The sequence below is a fragment of the Elephantulus edwardii genome, unplaced genomic scaffold (genome assembly GCF_000299155.1).
Source record: "Elephantulus edwardii isolate Elephantulus edwardi_28Jun2011 unplaced genomic scaffold, EleEdw1.0 scaffold00014, whole genome shotgun sequence".
NCBI lineage: Eukaryota > Metazoa > Chordata > Mammalia > Macroscelidea > Macroscelididae > Elephantulus > Elephantulus edwardii.
The window spans coordinates 12,924,825-12,945,807 of NW_006399764.1; the positions used below are offsets into that span (position 1 = coordinate 12,924,825).

Below are 20,983 nucleotides of genomic sequence, written 5' to 3' on the forward strand. Positions count from 1 at the left end.
AAGTGTCACTCGCTTGTCACCAGCCAAGGGCAGCTGAGCGACTAGAAAGGACAAGTGATCCTCGAATATTTACGGCGGGAAGCAAATCACCACTTTGAGGGTAAGTCCTGACGGTGCATCGCCGAGGCCACCATCGGAACCCGCTCCTGAAAGGGAAATCTTTGGACGGAGTTTGAAGAAAGTGAGGACTGAAGAGAGAACAAGCCTACAACTGATCCGCCCGTTGTCGTTAAGTATCGACAAGAGCAGAGCCCGGAGACGCGGGGGGCTTCCGCCTGGGACCCGGTGTCAGGCCCAGGAGAACGCAGGATGGATGGGTCAGGACCGCAGAGAACGAGGCGCAGGCACCGGCTCACCGCCGCTGACAGCTGCGCTCACCCGGCAAGTCCCGCCTTGCAACACTTCCTGGTTTTGCTCCTGTCCCGGAAGTGATCCGCCTTACTTCCGCTTTCCCAGCCGTCTTATCATCTCGCGAGAACTGACGGCTCCTATGTGACCGGCACGGAGCGGAAGTTTAGTCTCTTTTTCGTGGCGCTCTTGGAGCTGTCGGCTGCTTCACCATGAAGGTAGGACCTAATGGCGAGCGTCCGAGTGTGCCGTGGGCATCTTGATCCGAGCTTTGTAGCTCTGCGCTGCTGCAGACTTGGACGCCAATATCTCGATTGTAGATGCAGGGGGGGTTCTGGGGTTGGAGATTGATCTGCTCCTGGAGACCAGGGCGCTGTAGGAAGGCGGATGACGAGCGATTGCACCAGGAGCTGCGGCGGACTGGGAAGCGCCATGGTGGCTCCTCGAGAGCCGCCGGGACAGGCCTTCCTGTGATCGGACTCTGCTTTAGGGGGTGATCAATGTAGGAACGCCTTTCACCCGCGAAGTCGTTAACCCGGGGTTTGAGGGTGGAGCTGTCTTCTTTAGACTGTTGTCGCGTGCTGAGCTTTCCGCGTGCTTGGTGGAACAACTATTGGGAATTTTCTGCAGATAATGGTGTTACGGGAGACTTTTTACTTAGTGATCTGTGGTTTTCGTAGACCCTAACGACAACACTATCTTTATTTTCCATTCTTAGCTGAACATCTCTTTCCCAGCCACTGGCTGCCAGAAACTCATTGAGGTGGACGATGAACGCAAACTTAGGACGTTTTATGAGAAGCGAATGGCCACAGAAGTTGCTGCGGACGCCCTCGGTGAAGAGTGGAAGGTAAATGAGAGCTAGACCGTGGCCTTTGGGAATGAGGTCCGAATAAGGGACAGGAGTTGTTTCTCATGTTTACTGTTTGGTTGTTGTTGTTTGTTTAATTTTTATTGTATTATTTTTACGTGTACCGTCAAATCAGATCTGACAGGTACAGGAGAGCATCTGGTGGATTTGAACCGTACACCTTTGAGATTGCAGTGCAGCATCTTGCCACTAGGCCACCAGAGCTCCCTATGTTTACTGTTTTAATATTTTAATTTCTTAAGTATCCTGGCCCTTCCTAGGGCTGCTTTTCTTAGTAACCATGCCTAGGAGTGTGACTTGATTGAAAGGAATTTTATTTGTTAAATAAAGGTTAAGTTTCGGTTTGCTCTTTTTTAATAAACTAATGGTCTGGTTCCTAGGGGCCCCCACTTGGGGTGATGTATACATTTGGATTAGAAATGCTAAGTATGTTGTGTTTTCATACAGGGATATGTTGTCCGGATCAGCGGTGGAAACGACAAGCAAGGTTTCCCCATGAAGCAGGGTGTCTTGACCCATGGCCGAGTTCGTCTGCTGCTGAGTAAGGGGCACTCTTGTTACAGACCACGGAGAACCGGAGAGAGGAAGCGCAAATCTGTCCGGGGTTGCATTGTGGATGCCAATCTGAGTGTTCTCAACTTGGTCATTGTCAAGAAAGGTAAGGTTTACTTGTCATCTTAGTAGGTCAGTTTTTATTGAAATCTTGATTATCCAGGTGCATTTTGTAGTCTCTTCCTCAGGTGCCCAGTGGTAAGAACCTGCACTGCAGTCCCAAAGGCACATTGTTCAAATCCTCCAGTTGCTTTGTGGAAGTAGTATGGACAATCTCCTGTGTGATTAACTGCCTCTGAAAACCTGGAAGGTCAGCTGTGGGTTGGTTCCAACTTGATGGTACGCAGCAACCACTCTCCTGCTAATGACCAAAGGAACTGTTATATTATTGTGATTAAATGTAAACGCATGGCTGTTTTTTGGAGGCTGTAAATCAGACAGGAGATAGCCCATCTTTCTCCTGTGGAGGCGCAGGCCAGGTCGCCCTATGGACCACAGCACTAGAGCTTCCCATTATTGTGATCCTGAGTTACTAGGTCATTGTTATAAAGTCTTTTTTATTTTCTTTTTCCTTCTAAGGGGAGAAGGATATCCCAGGACTGACTGATACCACTGTGCCACGTCGCCTGGGGCCCAAGAGAGCCAGCAGAATTCGCAAACTCTTCAACCTCTCCAAGGAAGATGATGTCCGTCAATATGTTGTGAGAAAGCCACTAAACAAAGAAGGTAAGAAATTAGCAGCTTCGCTTCACTCATTGCCATCGAGTCAGAAGCAACCCAGCGAGTTTTCACACAGGAAGAGACTGCTCGTCTTTCACCCATGGAGCAGCTAGTAGATTGAAACTCTGCTTTTTGGTTGGCAGCGTAGCCCCTTAACACTAGGCCACCTTAATTTTTGTCATTTGGTATTCTACCAGATGATGTGGTTACTAAAAAATTCAGCATTGTTTTGGAGCATTAGCCTTTGGAATTGTAAGGAGGCAGGATTGATGCTGTAATGGCCAGTGACAATCAGCACTGCTGACGTAGAAGCCGGGATTTGTAGGAAAGTTTTTATAAAAAGGGCTAAATGTTAATCTATCCTAGTGTTAACAGGCCTGAAAATTGCTTTCTTGGAAAAGGATTCCAGCAGAAGTGGACAGGATGATGATGATTCTAGTTAGTTGATACAGATATTACCACCATGTTCTTGTCTTGCTTCCAGTCATTAACAGACCTTGGTTTATTTCTGACCTTCGGTTTGTGAGCTATAGGTATGGGTTTGGTGAGAATAAAAAATATGGAAACAAAACATTTTACGGAATCAGTGTTAAGAATTATAATGTGTATGTAATTTTTTTGCATTTTTATGCAAATTTATTGGACAGTATATTCATCAATGAGCCCTGTAACAGCAGAGCTGTGTAGTCGTATTTTCTGTAGTGCAGTGTATGAATGTCCACACTAAATGGAATAGTGTCCATACAGCTTAGGTTGTGGTTTTCAGAATGAGGAACCTAGGAGATGTTCAGTTTTTTTCATTGAATTTCTATTCTTTTTTATTATTTTGTGTGCGTGTACCGTCAAATCAGATCTGACTGGTACAGGAGGCTATTGCGCCTCCTTTTCCGGCAGAGCATCTGGTGGATTCAAACCATGTTCCTCTGGGATTGCAGTGCAGCTTCTTGCCACTAGGCCACCAGAGCTCCCTTGAATTTCTATTCTATGCCATGTAATGTTCTGGGTGCTAAGGGTATGGTAGAAAACGACAAATTTCCTACTATTACGAAGCCCATGTTGAACAATAAAATTGGCAGTCCCCACATAGTTCTGTCCATAAAGCAGCAGGTGGTCTTGTTGCTGGGTATTTTAAGCTACAATAACAAGTTACCTAATTTTTAGTAGAATGTGAATAATTCAGTCTTAAGTTTTAGAATTACCACTTCCCCTAAGTTATTCACAGCTAAAAGAACTATTCAGATTGCAGCACAGCTTCTTGCCTGCCTTCCTCCCTTCCCCCTTGTTGAACTGGATCCCACTGGTACAGGAGACGGCCCCTCCTTGTCTGCTGATTCGAATCACCCACCTTTGGGATTGCAGTGTAGCTTCTTGCCACTAAGCCACCAGAGCTCCCCAGAAGAATTACTTCTGAAGGGACCTCTATTCAAGAATGTTCCTAGTTGGTACAGCATAAGCTGTTGAATGAGGAATGGGAACTCAGCCACTGACACCCCAACACAATTTAAAAGTTGTCTCTTTGTTCCTAATAAAACATGGATTGTATTGGATAATTACTGTCATTTCCATTTTTAGGCAAGAAACCCAGGACCAAAGCGCCCAAGATTCAGCGTCTTGTTACTCCACGCGTCCTGCAGCACAAGCGCCGGCGCATTTCGCTGAAGAAACAGCGCACTAAGAAAAATAAGGAGGAGGCTGCGGAGTACGCTAAGCTTTTGGCCAAGAGAATGAAGGAGGCCAAAGACAAACGCCAGGAGCAGATCGCCAAGAGACGGAGGCTGTCCTCTCTGAGAGCTTCTACCTCCAAATCCGAATCCAGTCAGAAATAGAATTTCCTATGTGTGGCAAATAAATAAGCTCACGTATTGAATCTCCTTTACGCTCAAGCCTTTTCATTGATGAAAGTGTAAATAAAAGGAGCAAAACTGATAGTCACAAGTATAGCCCAGGGGCATTCAGTTTTTCAGAAAATGGTTCTCCAAGTGTATAAATTCTACATTGGAAGAGATGGGTGAAGGCAGGATTACATCATGGGGGAAATAGATAGTGCCAGGATACTTCTGGGTGAGAATGGGGAGCTTTGGACGGGCCTTGAGGGGGAGCTTTGGAAAAAGATGCTGCTGGGAAAGGAGGCCCGAAACAGTGGGATCCTGCAGATGAGGATGGCACAAGACATGGTCGCTAGGATTCTCAGTTCAGCAGGAACACTTGGGGTAGTTCTAGAAAGGCTGTGTTAAGTAGGTGATTTCAGAAAGGTGTAAAACTGGAAAATCAATGACTAGGACTAGAAGTCTTTTGTACAGTTTTATTTTGAAGAATACAGCTTTTCTTACATACCTATACAAAATTTTATTTTAATACATGAAAAGTGCCCTTGTGAAGATGGACATTTGTCATATGTAAAAAAAAAAAGATCTGTTAAAGCATAGTTAATGGATACCATTTTTAAAGTTTACAAAGCTTTTAAAACCAGTGCAAATTTATTGCATTTAACAGAAAGCTTTTTCAACTAGCGAAATGTTAATTTTTCCATGCTTTACTCTTTGACACTCTGAAAAGGAGTTGACTGTGCTTATATAAATAAGAAACACACTTGCACCAACAAAGGATGCACAGAAAAAAGTATACTTTTTAAAAGTACCGTGTAAGCTTTCTGTAGTAACTGAAACCTATTCAACACAACAGACTAGCAGGGTCTTCAAAAGAAGGCACATTAGGCTTTAACGTTCAAGTAAATAAGCTCCTTTGATGACATTCATGAAATTTTCAAATAACTGAAAAGTACAGACTATAGGAGGCCTTAGAAATGCAATCACCTGGAGATGTGACTGAAATGTAGCTCACAGTTCGGTACTTCATACATGAGGCCCCCGAGTCCGCACTTTAAATATACTCCTAAGTAAGGCTAATGCTACCATTTCCTGATCCAAGTTTCCCATTGCTCAAAATGCAGGTGGTTGGAGGGTTGATAATGGAAAGCACACTGACAACTGACATCACTGGAACTTGAATTTTGAAACTTTAGATATGAAAAAGGAAAGTGTAGCAAAGTAGTATTGCAAATTAAGACTTCATAACAAAACTGGAGGGCAAATCTGGTATGTGATCTGGGACAACTAGTACCTGCTTGCTTGTGATACATAAAACATGAAAACCACGCCGTCTTAAAATTGCCATAATACAACCACTTAAGTGGACAAGTTCAGCCACACAACCTACAGTGGTTTTAATCGACCTATCTAATACAGCCACATTTGACACGGAATCAACTTTGTTTCAGTATTTTCTCAGATGCTCTGTTTCAAATTGTGATTCAAGTCAGTGGAGGAGGAAAAAATATTTCCTAAATCCATATAGGATTTGATATGTAGTGCATTGTTTTTTGTTGTGAAGTGTTAGTGGTACCCTTTCTGTGGTATTAGATAAAGGAAAAGCTCAAGTGACTAAATACTACAATAATAAAATCAGCCCCTGTACCTGACATGCCAGTAGGCTAAGGTTTCCAAGATGTAAATCTGTCTTAAGTAGGATGCAGAAAGCCTTTAAAAGTAAGAAAAAGCAATGTTTCCATTCTAGATTAGCAAGGAAGTATGGCAATTTGCTTGTTGGAACTTTTAAAAGTTTTTCGCCAAGGTTTAGACAGTGACATCTTAAAATTTCAGTTAAAAGGTTATAAAGTTACTTGAAAATACATCATTTGATAGCTGATATTGGTACTACTACAGAGGTTAGAAACACTACAATTACTATCACTGGTAGTAAAAAAACCTCCAACTAATATATACATAATATTTAAGGATATCTTCATTAAAAAATTATTTGAAAGCATACACATAATAGCCTAAGTAACCACTCAGTTTGTCCTGGAGACTGAAGAAAAGAGGCTACTTAAGTATAAAAAAACTACAATGATCTGAAGTAATCTTACATGTTTTAGAAGCCTTAAAAATGTTACACAATCACAGTGAACGGAATTTTTCTTGATTTATTCAACCTCAATTCTGTATATACTTTAATATTGGCAAGCTAGTGCCAAGCCTTTTATTGGGTAAGTATTAAAACTTACAAAAAATACTCTAAAACAAGAATTCATCTTGAGGGTAATGATAATGAAACAATTTGACAGGTTCTTTCGCTCACACTATGAGGTCAGAGTCATTCTCAAATGAGAATGACAAACAACTGCTTATCCTAGGTAGAGAGGGACTTACTGCCCAGTAGTGAGGGTGATGTTTGTCTCAGATGATTTATCATCTGCATAATTCAAAGCATAACGACCTTAAACCACATCATCACCGCACAACCACTGGCTTTTAAAACTTCAGAACATGAATTAAGGCAAATGTTCTGCTTCTGAGGGTTGAATCTAATAAACGACATGATAAAACTCAAAAGTGAGGCATATGAGGTCATGATTTTTTTAAAAAGTCTACTGACAATAAGCATAGAGTTACAGAACTTAAATTGATTCAACCTAAAAAAAAAAAGACAAATGCACATTTTACTCATAAGCGTACACATGTAAGTGTTATAAAAGACTACAACTGCAATGCACGTTTACCACAGGTTTTAAAAAGTGAGCAAGAGCAAGGATTTACATCTGGACAAAGATTTCAGGTCGAAAGACTATATTACACTTAAGCATTTCAAGCATTTTCCAATTAATCTTGTAAATTTGTATGAAGCCAACCTAATTTTACTTCAATTATTTAACTGGCTAATTCAATCCAATTTTAAAGCTACTGCAAATTAGTATGGTAGTGGGGAAGGAAGTAACGATACTCAAAATAGAATTCATTAAGCAATCTAATACATAATAGGAATGATGAAATTACATTTTCAAAGTCAGAGGCAAGGCAGTTGTCATCAACTTTCAGATAATTTTGAGAAAATGACTACAGACTAGGAGTAGTCATTTTTTAACAGCGAGAATGCCTTTCAGAAAACTATTGCAACACGTAATCTAAGAGTATAATAAATATATACTTATAATATGGCTGTATACATATATAGTTACACAGCCACACATATATGTACACACACATACACACATAGAACACAGTGGCTCTTACGAGAGCTATCATCTGGGTTTGGGTAAGGCAAGTGTACACTGATTTGCCTCTCCCCAAACCCAACAGCTTCAAATATGTATTAACAAAATAACGAGGAGTATGGTTTCTCACCAATATTAAACTAATACCAATACTGAGAAGTCCAAAAATAATTTTTAGCAGTCTGAAAAAAGAGTTCAGAAGTTGAAACCCTCAACATCCATAAACCCTGCGGCATTTTAATATCATTTTACATTTCGAGATGATTCAGTATGAATTACAATTCATTGTATATTGTCCCCAAGAGTGAGTTCATCTCTTCTTTAAATGAGAGGCGCTCCAAAGCACTTCCGACACCACTCCACACTGGTATTCGGTGGGGCATCAATTTTCTGCAGTTTTTCAAGAATTTCTGAAGACAGGCTTTTATATGCAAGTCTGTATTCGTTGTCAAAAGCCTCTGAAAGATATTTTCCAGAAGTTAGTTATAACTTGTTTATAAAGAAAACAAGATATACATTTACAAATGATACTGGATCAAGTTAAATTTACACGTACATATTTTGAGCTAAAAAATTTTTTTAAAGGCAACTTGTGTTTTTACGCTTCAACTACAATTCCAAATACTGCATTATAAAATAAAACCCAAAACCTCCCTTAATAAACTATCATTAACCCACTTACCAATATCAATATTCTCTCTTCCAAGGGACACTAATGATAAGAAAAGGATTTCTCTGTATAAACTCCTATAAAATGAACATATTTTAAAAGTTAATAGACAAATAGGGTGAACCTACTCCTCTTCAACACCTCTAGGACAAAACCATACCTCCCTCTCAACAACACATACATACACACAAGTTTAAAAAAATAGTGATAACTCAGTTGTCAACATCCTGGGTTGAAATTGTACTACTGCTGTAAGAGATGCCACTTTAAGGGAAGATGGGTGAAAGATACAACAGATTCTGCTATTCTGGAAAATTCTTGTGAGTCTTTAATTATTTTAAAATAAAATGTTATAAAATGAGCCTAAGGATTCAAAGCTAGTAACAAAAAAAATCTCATTTTTAAATATTTTTAAATCTATTTTTCAATTCAATCTAATAAAAAAAAGTTCTACGTACTACAAATTTTTAAAAATATGAGTAATCTTTGTGGTTGGTTTTGTTGTTAGGTGACATCGAGTTGACTACGACTCATCGTGACCCTGTGAACAACAGACTTCAACCCTGCTCGAACTTGCCACCTCTAATTTTGAATTAAACTTAAAGTCAGTCTTCTTTCATTTTGGTTTTCCGCCATTTGACAAAATAATATTAATTTCTATAGGTCTAAAACTTTTATCACAGTGTGAAAGTGGTAAATTCTTTTTATCATTCATGCCACAAAAAAAAGATAAAAACACCTTTAGCTTGTGAGCATAAAAATTACATAAATGAAACATTTAAAAATTAGTTTCATGGCTCAGTTGTTAAACATGAAGATTAGAGGAAACTTGGGACATGAGCTAATTTTATGTACCTAAAAAGCCACAAAGCTCAGAAAAGAGGGGATAAGTAATGTACACTGCATTGAAACAGATGAGGGAGAGAACTGTTTCAAAGGGACATATAATCAGGTGGCAAGAGTCCAGAATAAGAGCTGCATAGTGAAGTGGACTGGGAGGGGAGGGGTTGTATAACAATGAAATAATTTTTTTTCTTCTCAAAGAGAAAAACGAACTGGGGGAAGGAGTGGGCAAAGAGGAAAATGTGCACCAATGAATGGAAATCCAAGTTCTTTATAATCTTTCATTACAAAGTCAATTTAAAAAAAAAAAGCTTAAAAAAAAAGGCACAAAATGATACTTGTAATATCATTTCCTTGCCCTTAAACTACAGACGTCTGAAACCACCTGCATTTAAGACTATATGCAAGGTCATTTCTACCCAAGCTGTTGAATTACAACTCCATCTCCTATTTCATTTTTAACCTTTGTCTTATCACTTGAGACTACTTTGAAAGACACCATGGAACTTGAAGGGAGGTCCTATGAACACTAGGAATGTTCCCTGGGATTGACAATTGTCTTTCCTGAGGCTTCCACTGACCAATTTATTGATGCCCAGGCTGGATGGCTACTGTTCCAGAATGTTACTAGAAACAGTAAGAAAAGCAAGAGTTCTACATGTGTGTATAATTCACCAAAATGGTTTCTACTCTAAGTTCCCTATTTGTATACATCCCACAAGAAAGAAAACTGTGTGGCTTTTAACAAGTGGCATGTATGTTTAACAGCAATGTTAATCAATGTTAAATCTGTACAAGATTTCCATGAACACTTGTGTTGGTTCCCCAAAGACTCACCATATTTTAGACATCAATACATTATCTTCATACAATTTTATCTATTTATGCAGATACTGTCTAATATGCCTATGCTCACATATGAAAGCAAGTATTGGATAAGCACTTTATAATACAATCTGATGGCTACAATGAGTCTATGTTCCTTTTATAACGAGAGATACTTAAAAACATAAAGCAGTTTTTAAAAGGAACCATGAAAATATTTTGAGTGACATCAAGCCAAAAAGAAAATACCTATTACCTTTGTCTTTTACTGTCTGGTTTCATTTGTTGTGCAAGAAGGTTGATGGGTTTGAGGACATCGTTGTGCTGAATGCTCTGCCTGATGCGTTCTGCTAAACTGCTCATTGCCTGCTGCTCCTCTGACACGAGCGGCAGTTTCTTCTCAGAATCTAGACAGAAAAACACCAGCCCGACGAGTAAGCCAGGAGTTAGAATGACCACAGGGCACGTGGATCTGGGTTTTTGTGCTCCAAGTTTTAAAGTTCCCCTTCCTCCCCATTCGTGGACATCATCAACATTCTCTTCAACACTGCCTCCTCATTAACATCACGTACAAAGTTCTGACCCTCATTGCTGCCTAACACAGTACTACGTGACAGCTTGCATGCCAACAGCCATCCTGTGAATCTCTGTAAATGATAAGGTCATCTTGATCAGCTCTGTCAATGGTAAAGCAGTTATCTTTGTAAATCGTGAAGCAAATCGAAGGAACCTTGGTCTGTGGTAACAAGGGACCTACTAATCAGTCCTATGCTATCTAATTCATAACTTACTCACATGAGATGATAATCTCTGTTAATCTCTTGTATTTTCTATTACATAGACCACTTTTAGTTTGGTCTGCACCCTTCCTCCCAGCCCCACCTTGGGCTTCAGTTTTTAAAAAAATAAACCAAACCCTTAAGGAGCTCTGGTGGCCTAGTGGCAAGACGCTGCACTGCAATCCCAGAGGTATGTGGTTTGAATCTGCCAGATGCTCTGCTGGAGAAGGAGGGGCAAACTCCTCCAGTACCAGTCAGACCTGATTTGACAGTACACACAAAAATAATAAAATAAAAACCAACCAAACAAACATACACATTGCTACTGAGTTGATTCTAAAGCATGGCTACTTTCCATGTAATCCTAGTTGTTTTCTTGGCTGTACTCTTCATGTGAGCAGAACATCGAGCCTTGAATAAATTTCTCTGTGCTTGCTGTATACAGCCTTTGGACAATTTTCACTAGCTTTGTTGTTTAAAAGAATTTTCACAACTCATACTTGTTTTACAAGGGAGAGAGTCTATGAAGCACCACTCATTGCCACACCACAAGTCATCTCCCTAGTTAACTGACTCCCAATCTGACTTATAGAGCATCTGAATTAATGAATGCTATTCCTTTATATCATCTCTTTTAAAATATATTCTAAAATAAAAGGATTAAATATGGAGTCAAATTTTTTAAAACTAGTCTCTGGATAGCTGTATTTACGCTCCTATGCCAGTACATCCAAAATCCTTTTCTGGAACAGAGAACAAAACCAATGTATTTTTTCATGCAGTTTACATGCCATTTTACTCCTCTAAAGTAGTAATTCTGTACACAAACAATGCCATTCTTGAGAGTTCAAAATTGTATTTGCATCACAAATGATTAATACTTTAAATTCTAGCCTTTTCTGTCCTAAAGGTCAATGCTATCCTACCTCTGCCTACAAAAGCATTCATGAGTCATGGCTGGGCCAAAAAATAAAGGCAAAAGCACCTTACAATGTATATAACCATAATTCTGTGACTGGGAAATTTTAAGGGTATAATCAGATTCTTTTAATTTTTAAAAAACACAAATTGCTAAGTTATGACAGTTCAAAAGTGTAATACAATTTTAAAAATGGTAAATTTCTTCCCAGTTGCCATTTCTGACAGTTTTGAGGTGTATCTTTGCAGAACTTTTTCTATACGTATTTTTTATTTTACCTTTTCTGCAACATGTCTTTCTTACTCGATATGTAATGGGCATTCCTTTGTACAAATCTATCACATTCTTTTCTTGGCTGCCAAAATTTTGTAGTGTGGCTTTACTGCAAGTTTCCTATTGGTTACTTAAAATACTTCATTATTATCAACAGTTCAGTCAACACCCTTGTACACACGGTGCTATATATTTCATTTCTGTAGGACACTGTCTTATTAGTGCAAGCGTTAGGGTAAACAACATCCATGTATTTTACCTGGACAGAATTTTCCATACTGTTCCCCCACAATGTATTATTTTACTATTCTACTCTAAGAGTAGACGAGGGAGTCCTGGAAGTGTAGGTCACAGGGAGGTATGCTGCTACCACAAAGGCCATGATTCTTCAGTGATTCTTTCAATCCTCATGGGAGAAGGGTGGCCAGTCTCTTCTCATGTGATTTACAGCCTCAGAAACTATGAGTGAGTGCCAGCTCAACAGCAATGAGTTAAGAGTGTTTGAAAGTTTCTCTCCCCGTGCATCCATAGCAATAATAGGTATTATAAATCTTTTATAATGTTTTCCTAACCTGACATGGACAAGTTTACATTTTCATTGTTTTGAAAAGCTGCACTTTTACAGAATACAATGTGACTGATCAGTTTGTAATATATTTACAACCCATTCAACATTCCTTTTATGAAACTATCTATTAATATAATTTACTTTTTTGTTCTACTGGGTTGTTTTTAACTTTGCCAAGACTCATTTTTGTTTGTGGTTTTTATGATTCATGATATTTTTTATTTTAGTTGCTGCCGAGTTGAGTACAACTCATAGCAAGCCTGTGACCAACAAATCTGAGCCCTGTCCTAGCCTCACAATCTGACTCATGTTGTTGTTGTGTACCAGTGATTGGAAGTGACCCAAAGCTGACCCTCTGGTGGGTTGTCAGAGGCAGTTAATGGCACAGGAGAAGACTGCCCATTGTTCTCCCATGGAGCAGCTGGTGGACTTGAACTAGGTGCCTTCAGGATTGCACCATGGCTTCAAGGCCACCAGAGCTCCCAATCTGACTCACAGAACATCCGAATTCATAAATGATACCCTTTTATAACTCCTTAAAAATATATTCCAAAATAACAGGACTAAATATGGAGTCTGAGTTTCTTATAACTAGTCTCCATATAACTGTATAATTATGCTCCGGTGTCACTGCATCCAAAGTCCTTTTCGAGCGCAGAGAACAAAACTAGACACATACACATACAGAAAGCTACTTTGCAACTCAGCTGAAATCTGAGAAGTTCAACAGCAAATTAATTTCAATTAAAATTACAAGAATCTGGAGAAGGTACCAAAAAATAGGACTTGCACTGCAATCCCAGAGGTGTGCAGTTCAAATCCACCAGATGCTCTGCTGAAGAAGGAGGAACAATCCTCTCCTGTACCAGTCAAATCCAATTTGACGGTACACATATAACAAATAATAATACATTTTTTTAAAAAAATAGGAATTGAAAATATAGCAAAATAATTTTTTTTCATCTTCTTAATCCTTTTATTTTTCAGTAATCAATTTTTTTTTAATCGCTGAATTAGAATTCTACTGTGTGGATGGATATACCTCAACTGTCTTATTCCTAATTAAACAGACATTGGGTTGTTTCCAGTTTCATTTCCTTTTACTTACTGAGATTCCGCCATGACACATACAGAGGTTCTCCCAGTTCCTGGTGAAGGTTGATATTATCCCATAACAACTGAATATACACAAGTTTGCTATCCTGGGCCAGAGATGATAGAGGAAGCTACAAAGGACCAGAGAAAATATTAAAACTCAGGCTTAGTAACTATTAGTCAATCTAGCAAACTATGACAGTACTTAACGCAGGTGACTCTTTTAAAACTGAAAGGCTGGACTAAATTTTTAAATTTCAATTTATGGCTTAGGATACATGTTATTATTTCTGGAGGTACAGGTTTTTCTGATCCTCCACATGTGATGTTGAATAAAGATGAGATTATTCAACATTTCTAACTTTTCATCATACTGTCTGAAAAACACCGACAAAAATAAAAGCCCATCAAATAAGGCTGTTGTGGTAATTTCAGCTGAGAATACGATTACACAAAATAAAAACTAGTTTTGAACTAGATATGATCATAAAATGAATTTCTGGCCAAGTGGACAGAAGTGGAAATATGTGCAACTTCTAGGAGCCATCTCTAAACAAAAAGATAAGCTCTTCTCCATTCATCCTTCATACTGTTGGTTGGAATGTGCATGTATTAACCTGGAGCTTTATTTAGCAATTCTGTATCATGAACCCTTCTTGGACAAAGGGGTCTTACAACACCAGAGCAAAAAGATAGAAAGATCTCAGGTCTCTGACACTCAGCTCCCTAGCCCACCTACCCAAATAGCTAAATGAGAATGAAAGAAACTAACACTTTGTTAAGCTACTATTATGAAATACTTTTTTTACTTCAAGTTAAGCCTCATCCTAACCAAGACAAAGGACATTAAGAGGAGAAGCTGGCACCCTACCTGTATGCCTTCATTACAATGTTCTGATGTGAGGATAAGTCCTGGCAAGTTACTAGGAAGGTCCAAACGTCTGAAATACCAAACGAGGTTCCAGAAAATGATGGGATGCTGATTGATGAAAGAGGATGTGTGGATCACCTGGTCCCCTTCATTTTCTAGCAGAGACTCAAGCTCTTTACGAAGCACGAGAGGACTCAAGTATGGCACAGAAACAGGGGCAGGGTTGGGCTTCTTGCCTAATGGATCCTGAAAGAAAACAAAAATAAATTAAAAGTATCTGTTTCATCTTGAATGTTTAAGAAGTACTTCCCAATTGGACTGTGCTGCTCTATCTACTCTGCTAATATCAGTTATTTCAGGCTGTGACTGTATGCAGAAGAACATTCTAATAAAAGCCACACACACACGCGCACACACACACTGCGAGAGAGAGTGCACACAATAACAGGAACCTAAAAACGAAACCAAAACACCTCTGAAGTGCCCTTGTGTAAGTACACACACATATAAATATGAAACATCTTGTCACATAAAAAAAGTAAGGGCACTTAAAAAAGATTCCTCTCCCCAAAAAAAGCTATTAAGAGCTGTGTCAAAAGACTAAGAAGCCAACCTGCAGAAACTTCCAGCTGGCCAAAGGCAGGATAATATAAACATCAATCAAGAAACCAATAGCAATGGATTAAAACATAAATGCTCCAATCTATGACCTCATCATGATATTATACTGTTCTTTAGATTAACTGATCATCATGGAGAATGCTAGGGACCAAGTTTATGCTGAAAACTGGTAAAAAAGAATCAAATATTATCTAGCCCTTCCAATGAAAGCTGTACATCTAGAAAACCAAGCAGAATGCATTCTTTATAGATATATTCCATATAATAAAAGAATTGACAGACCTGAATCCTGTTACAATCTCCAACAGGGAGCTCTGATGGCTTAGTGTTAAGGAACTACACTGCCAACCCAAAGGTATATGGTTTGAATCCAGGAGATGCTCTGTGGGAGAAGGATGGGCACTCTTTCCTGTGAAATGTACAGCTTCTGATAACTCTCTTAGAGGGTCAGCTAGGAGTCAAATTCTGATTCAATGGTACACAACAACACAGTGCCTAATAGATTAATTGATATAAATATTCTGGCACAACTGTTACTAGGGTCACAACAACAGGAACCACACAGTATGGGCTCCTACAACCACTGAAGTAGTCTAGTAAAAACAAACAAATGGGCAACAGAACAAAGGCCTGAGTCGGAATACATTTCTCTGGCCTTAAGTTGAAAATGGTCAGATCTAGATGAAGGAATGTTTAACACGGGAATAGGTGAACTCTTACACTTTCATTCTAAAATTCTTCAAAGTGGAAAAGTTTCTATAAAAATCTTAATTTGTTCAAAACATTCCTAAAATTTTTCATATGATTAAATCATATCACCCCAGTAAGAATAGCAAAATTTAACAACAAGAAGCAACAAGTGCTGGTGAGGTTGTGGAGAAACTGGAATCCTTATTCACTGTTGGTGGGAGTGTAAAATGGTGCAACCACTGTGGAAGGTGGTTTGGTGCTTTCTCAAAAAGTTGCAAATAGAGATACCATTTGACCCAGCAATTCCATTACTGGGAATATACCCCAAAGAGACCATAACCGACATCCAAACAGATATATGCACACCCATGTTTATCACGGCTTTGTTCACAATAGCAAAGAGTTGGAAACAACCTAATGCCCATAAACAAGTAAATGGATAGAGAAGCTGTGGTATATTCACACAAGGGAAAACTACACTGCATTGCAAAACAAGGAACTCATGCAATATTATTCAAAATGGGTGACCCTGGAGGACATTATGCTGAGTGAAGTATCTCAGTCACAAAAGGACAAATACTGCATGGTGCCACTGTTGTAAAACAGGACTTACCTCAGGGTTGGGGGGAGACTGAAAAAGATGGGATAATGTATACTGCATTGAAAGAGATGAGGGTGAAAACTATTTAAAAGGGCTATGTGATTAGGTATTTTTGTCATGACAGGAGTCCAGAGCGAAGGCTGCACAGTGCATTGGACCTGGGGGGGAGGGACTGTGAAACAATGAAAGAATTTTTCTTTTACTTTTCAAAGAGGGTAGTGTACTAGGGAGGAGGGAAGGGAGGGGAGGGGAGAGAAGTGCAACAATAAATGAATGGAAATCCAATGTCTCTGTAAATTTTCACTGAAATTAATAATAAATTAAAAAAAATTCTCTCTAGTAGAGTGTTGATCTAATAAGAACATGTACACACAATGCAATCATGGTGCCCTTACCACAACTTCCTGCAGACTATTAGGAAGACTAACTGTCGAAATGCCGTGAGATGGTCGCTGAGAAAAATCACTGTTTTGCAAGGGGCCTCCAACACTGTGACTTCGAGTCAAAGATATACTTCGTTTAGATAAACTATTAGGTGCTGGTGAGATTTTCATAGTTTGGGCATCATTTCCACCATCTTTCTTTAGCTCATCACTTAAAAAGAAAAGAACAAAAGAAATGTTTATAATTGTGCAAGGGAAAAAATGCACATTTTTAGACTATCTTCTTCAATGAAATTTGAATATACGAAATAGAACTTCTACCATCACATTAGAATTATGTTTTTTTCAAGCAGTTTTATAAAACTGGCAAAAACCAGAATGGAGTGAGTGACTCTGATGAGAGGTGGCAAGAGGATACATGGAGGAGAATAGCAACTTATTTTCAAAAGATCAAATTATTAAAGCATTATTTTATCTTCATTAAACAAAATTACCAGAAGCATGTTACATGAAAAACTTATTATACATTCATGATCAAGTACATTTCTTAATCAGGCCATTACTGTTGTTGTTGTTGTTGTTATGTGCTGTTGAGTTGCTTGCGACTCATAGTGACCCTACATACAACAGCCCTAAACCCTGCTCTGTCCTTTGGCAATCACACTGTCTCCTACACGCCCATCCCGATTACCCCAGCCACTGAATCAATGCACCTCATAGAGGGCCTTCCCCTCCTGTGCTGTCCCTCCACCCCCCAAGCATGATGTCCCTCTCCAAGGACCCGTCCCTCCTTACAACATGTCGAAAGTGTGTCAGACGAAGCCCCAGAATCCTTGCCTCCAAGGAGCCACCCGATTTAACCCTCTCCAAAATGAATCTGTTTGGTTTCCTAGCAGTCCATGGTACCCTCAACACTCTTCTCCAGCACCACAGCTCAAAGGCATCAATTCTCTTTCCGTCCTCCCTAGTCATTGTCCAACTCTCTGATGCATAACAAGTGACTGCAAAGACCATGGCCTGTATCAGACACACCTTGGTCTCCAGAGAGACACCGTTGCTCTTCAGCACTTTAGAGAGGTCCCTAACAGCCGACTTTCACATCACAATATGTCTTTTAATTTCCTGAGTACTGGTGCCAAGAGTGTTGACTGTGGAGCCAAGCAAATAAAAGCTGTGAACAATCTCAATGGCTTCACCATCCATCTTGATGCTGCCAACTATCCAGAGGTAAGAATGTTTGTCTTCTTGACATTGAGCCTCAATCCATAGTGAAGGTTGCAGTCCTTGACCCTCTGCAGCAAGCGCTTCAGGTCCTCCTCAGTTTCAGCAATCAGGGTTGTGTCACATCTGCGTAACGAAGATTGTTGATAGATCTTCCACCCATCCTGACACCACACTTCTACTCACAGAGCCCAGCCTCCCGGATAATCTTTTCTGCATATAGGTTGAAAATGTATGGAGACAGGACACATGCCTGGCATACGCCCTTCCCAATTTTGAACCATGCAGTGTTTCCTCGCTCTGTTCTGATGACTGCCTCTTGGTCCAAGTACAGCTTCCAAGTACAAGCACGATTAAGTGTTCTGGGATTCCCATTCTTCTCAGAGTCAGCCAGTTTGTTATGATCCACACAGTGAAACACCTTTGCATACTCAATGAAACATAAATATACATTCCTCTGGTATTCCCTGCTTTCAGCGAAGATCCATTTAACATTAGCTACAATATCGCTAGTACCACGACCCCTTCTAAACCCAGCCTGGACTTCTGGCAGTTCTCTGCTGATGTGCTGTTCCAGTCGTTTTTGGGATAATCTTCAGCAGAATCTTGCTTGCATGTGAAATCAATGATATTGTTCTATAGTTTCCACACTCTGTTGGGTCACCCTTCTTTGGAATGGGAACAAATATAAAGCTCTTCCAGTCAGTTGGCCAAGTGGTTGTTCTCTAGATTTCTTGGCACAACTTGGTAAGCACGTCCAGGGCAGCATCTGTTAGCTGAAATATGTCAATTGGTATACCATCTATTCCCGGGGCCTTATTTTTTGCTATTTCCTTCAACGCAGTCTGAACTTCTTCCTTCAACACCATAGGCTCTTGCTCATATGTTGTTTCATTAAATTCTTTCAAGTCTGCCAATTCCTTTTGATGCAGTGACTCAGTATATTCTTTCCATTTTATTTTAATACTTACTGGCTCATTTAATATTCTGCTATGACTACTAGAGAAGGATAAACATAGAATCTTATTTACTTTTCCATTGTAGAACTTAGCCTAATAAATGCTTTGATAAATGCTTGGGTCCAGTAATCAAAGCTATAACAAGATCATTAACACCAGAGAAGTATTCACTTCTCAAAATAATCAACCATATAAGGTAAAAAGTGCATATATTTTCAGAAAAAAGCCCTGTAAAAAGAAGGTGTAGGATAGAAGGATTAATGGAAACTAGAATTAAAAGGAAGGAAGAGGAGTGATTAGATTATGAATATTATAATATTGTAAAACAAAAGGTGTATGAATGATTGAATAAAAAACTGATACGCGATGAAAATTTTCACTCAAAGTTCATGCACACAAACACACAATGTAAAAAAAACGTAAAATGTTGATGTTCTAGTTCACTTGGTAATATTTTGGAAGAAGTATCTGTTGCTATATTTCCACAAAGGGAGTTACAAAATAAAACAAAAGAGAGCTATGGAAAACTCTAGAGAGCACAGCTCCACTCTAACATACACAGGGCCTCCAAGAGTTAGGTGAGTGTCCTCATTAAAGAGAAAATTCACAGTGTGTAAGAGGAAAAGAAATAAAGATTGCATTCAATCAATGTTATTGATTATGGTATTATATGGTAAAAGAATGTTTCTCACATATTAATGTTGTCGTGTTATTGTTAAGTGTCACTGAGTCGAGTACAACTCATGACAGCCCTATGAACAACAGAACTGAACTATTCTGTGCCATCTGCATCGCCTCGGATAGACATGAGCCTATTTTTAGTTACTGTGTCAATGTACTTCATTGAGGATCTCTCATTCACCGACCCCCCACCCTTCCAAGCATGATGACTGGCCTGTCCTAACAACATGCTCAAATCATAAGACAAAGCCTTGCCATGCAAATCACTAAGCACTGCCCTGACTGCATTTTCCCCACGATACATTTTTATGGCTTTTTCAGGCAGGTCCATAGGATATTCAGCAGTCTTCACCAACACCACAATTCAAAGTCATCGGTTCTGTTTTCATCCTTAGTCACTGTCCAACTTTCAGATGCACAGAAAAGAAGTGAAAAGACCAGGGCTTGAATAAAGTGCACCTGAGTCTTTAAATCTACATAGTTGCTCCTTAGAACTCCTGGAAAAGTCCCTGACAACAGATTTTCTGAATGCAACATGTTTCCTGTGTTCTTCTCTGCTCGTAGGAAGGATACTGACTGTGGATCCAATAAGATGAAATCATTAACAATTTCAACATTTTCTCCATCTATCATGATATTGCCTATTGGCCCAGAATTTTTATTTTCTTGATGTTGAGATGTAATCTGTATCGAAGGTTGTAGTCTTAGATCTTCTGCACTTCTGTACTTTAAGTTCTCACTTCTGGCAAACAAGACGGTGTCATCTGCATAATGCAAACTGTTGATGGGTCTTCCTCTAATCCTGATGCCACATTCTTCCTCATAGAGTCAAGCTTCTCAAACCATTTGTTCAGTACACTGAATGGTATGGAGAATGGATACAGCTCTGACGCACACTTTTCCCATATTAAACCATGCAGTGTTGTTCCCTTACTCGGTTCACATGTTAGCCTCAAGGACTACATTTTATCAGAAGAGATTTTATTCTGATGAAAATTTAATTTTGTAAAACATTAATGTAAGACCTTGAACTTAGTTCTAAAAATGGCTTATCATTAGATTCATTCATAAGATATTGAAACATATGATAATAATTTATGCCTACATAAGACTGTTCGTTTTTAGCGATGGAATTTTGACAAGAGGACCCCCATTTATTCTAAAGGGTTCCTTGGACTCATGGTACCTTGATTCAACTGCAGCACTTGTCTCTTCAGTTATGGTATGGGGATGTTTTGGCAAATCCATAAAGTTGATCAAGTCAGGCTCTCCTGTGCTGGATACAGGTTTGTGCTCCAGGGGCTCAGCTGCCAATGGAATACTGCCACTTTGTAAACTGTCACCAGAAGTACTCGGTTTCAGGTAAAAGCTAAATACAGGGCATTAAAAAAAAGTCTTAAAGAGCTGAGCATCTTCTAAATTTCATTACACTTAAGAGTTACT

General features: G+C 39.2%; 2 protein-coding genes across 2 annotated transcripts in view; one reads left to right on the forward strand and one right to left on the reverse strand.

Annotated features, from left to right (window-relative positions):
• The first annotated feature begins 525 nt into the window (after positions 1-525).
• RPS6 (ribosomal protein S6) lies at positions 526-4,349 on the forward strand. Its single transcript, XM_006881279.1, has 5 exons — positions 526-566; positions 1,067-1,198; positions 1,667-1,877; positions 2,351-2,497; positions 4,064-4,349. Exons 1-5 carry the CDS (start codon positions 561-563, stop codon positions 4,315-4,317), a joined length of 750 nt encoding a protein of 249 aa, XP_006881341.1. The 5' UTR covers positions 526-560; the 3' UTR covers positions 4,318-4,349.
• Positions 4,350-7,853: 3,504 nt separating this feature from the next.
• The window catches only part of DENND4C (DENN/MADD domain containing 4C), a 65,435-nt gene continuing 52,305 nt past the window's right edge, over positions 7,854-20,983 (reverse strand). The window contains exons 25-31 of the mRNA XM_006881280.1: positions 20,727-20,909; positions 16,692-16,890; positions 14,385-14,630; positions 13,527-13,644; positions 10,136-10,286; positions 8,224-8,288; positions 7,854-7,999 (exon numbers count right to left, since the gene is read on the reverse strand). Coding sequence (XP_006881342.1) covers positions 7,863-7,999; positions 8,224-8,288; positions 10,136-10,286; positions 13,527-13,644; positions 14,385-14,630; positions 16,692-16,890; positions 20,727-20,909 — 1,099 coding nt within the window. The 3' untranslated portion in view covers positions 7,854-7,862. The remainder of the gene's footprint in view (positions 8,000-8,223; positions 8,289-10,135; positions 10,287-13,526; positions 13,645-14,384; positions 14,631-16,691; positions 16,891-20,726; positions 20,910-20,983) is intronic.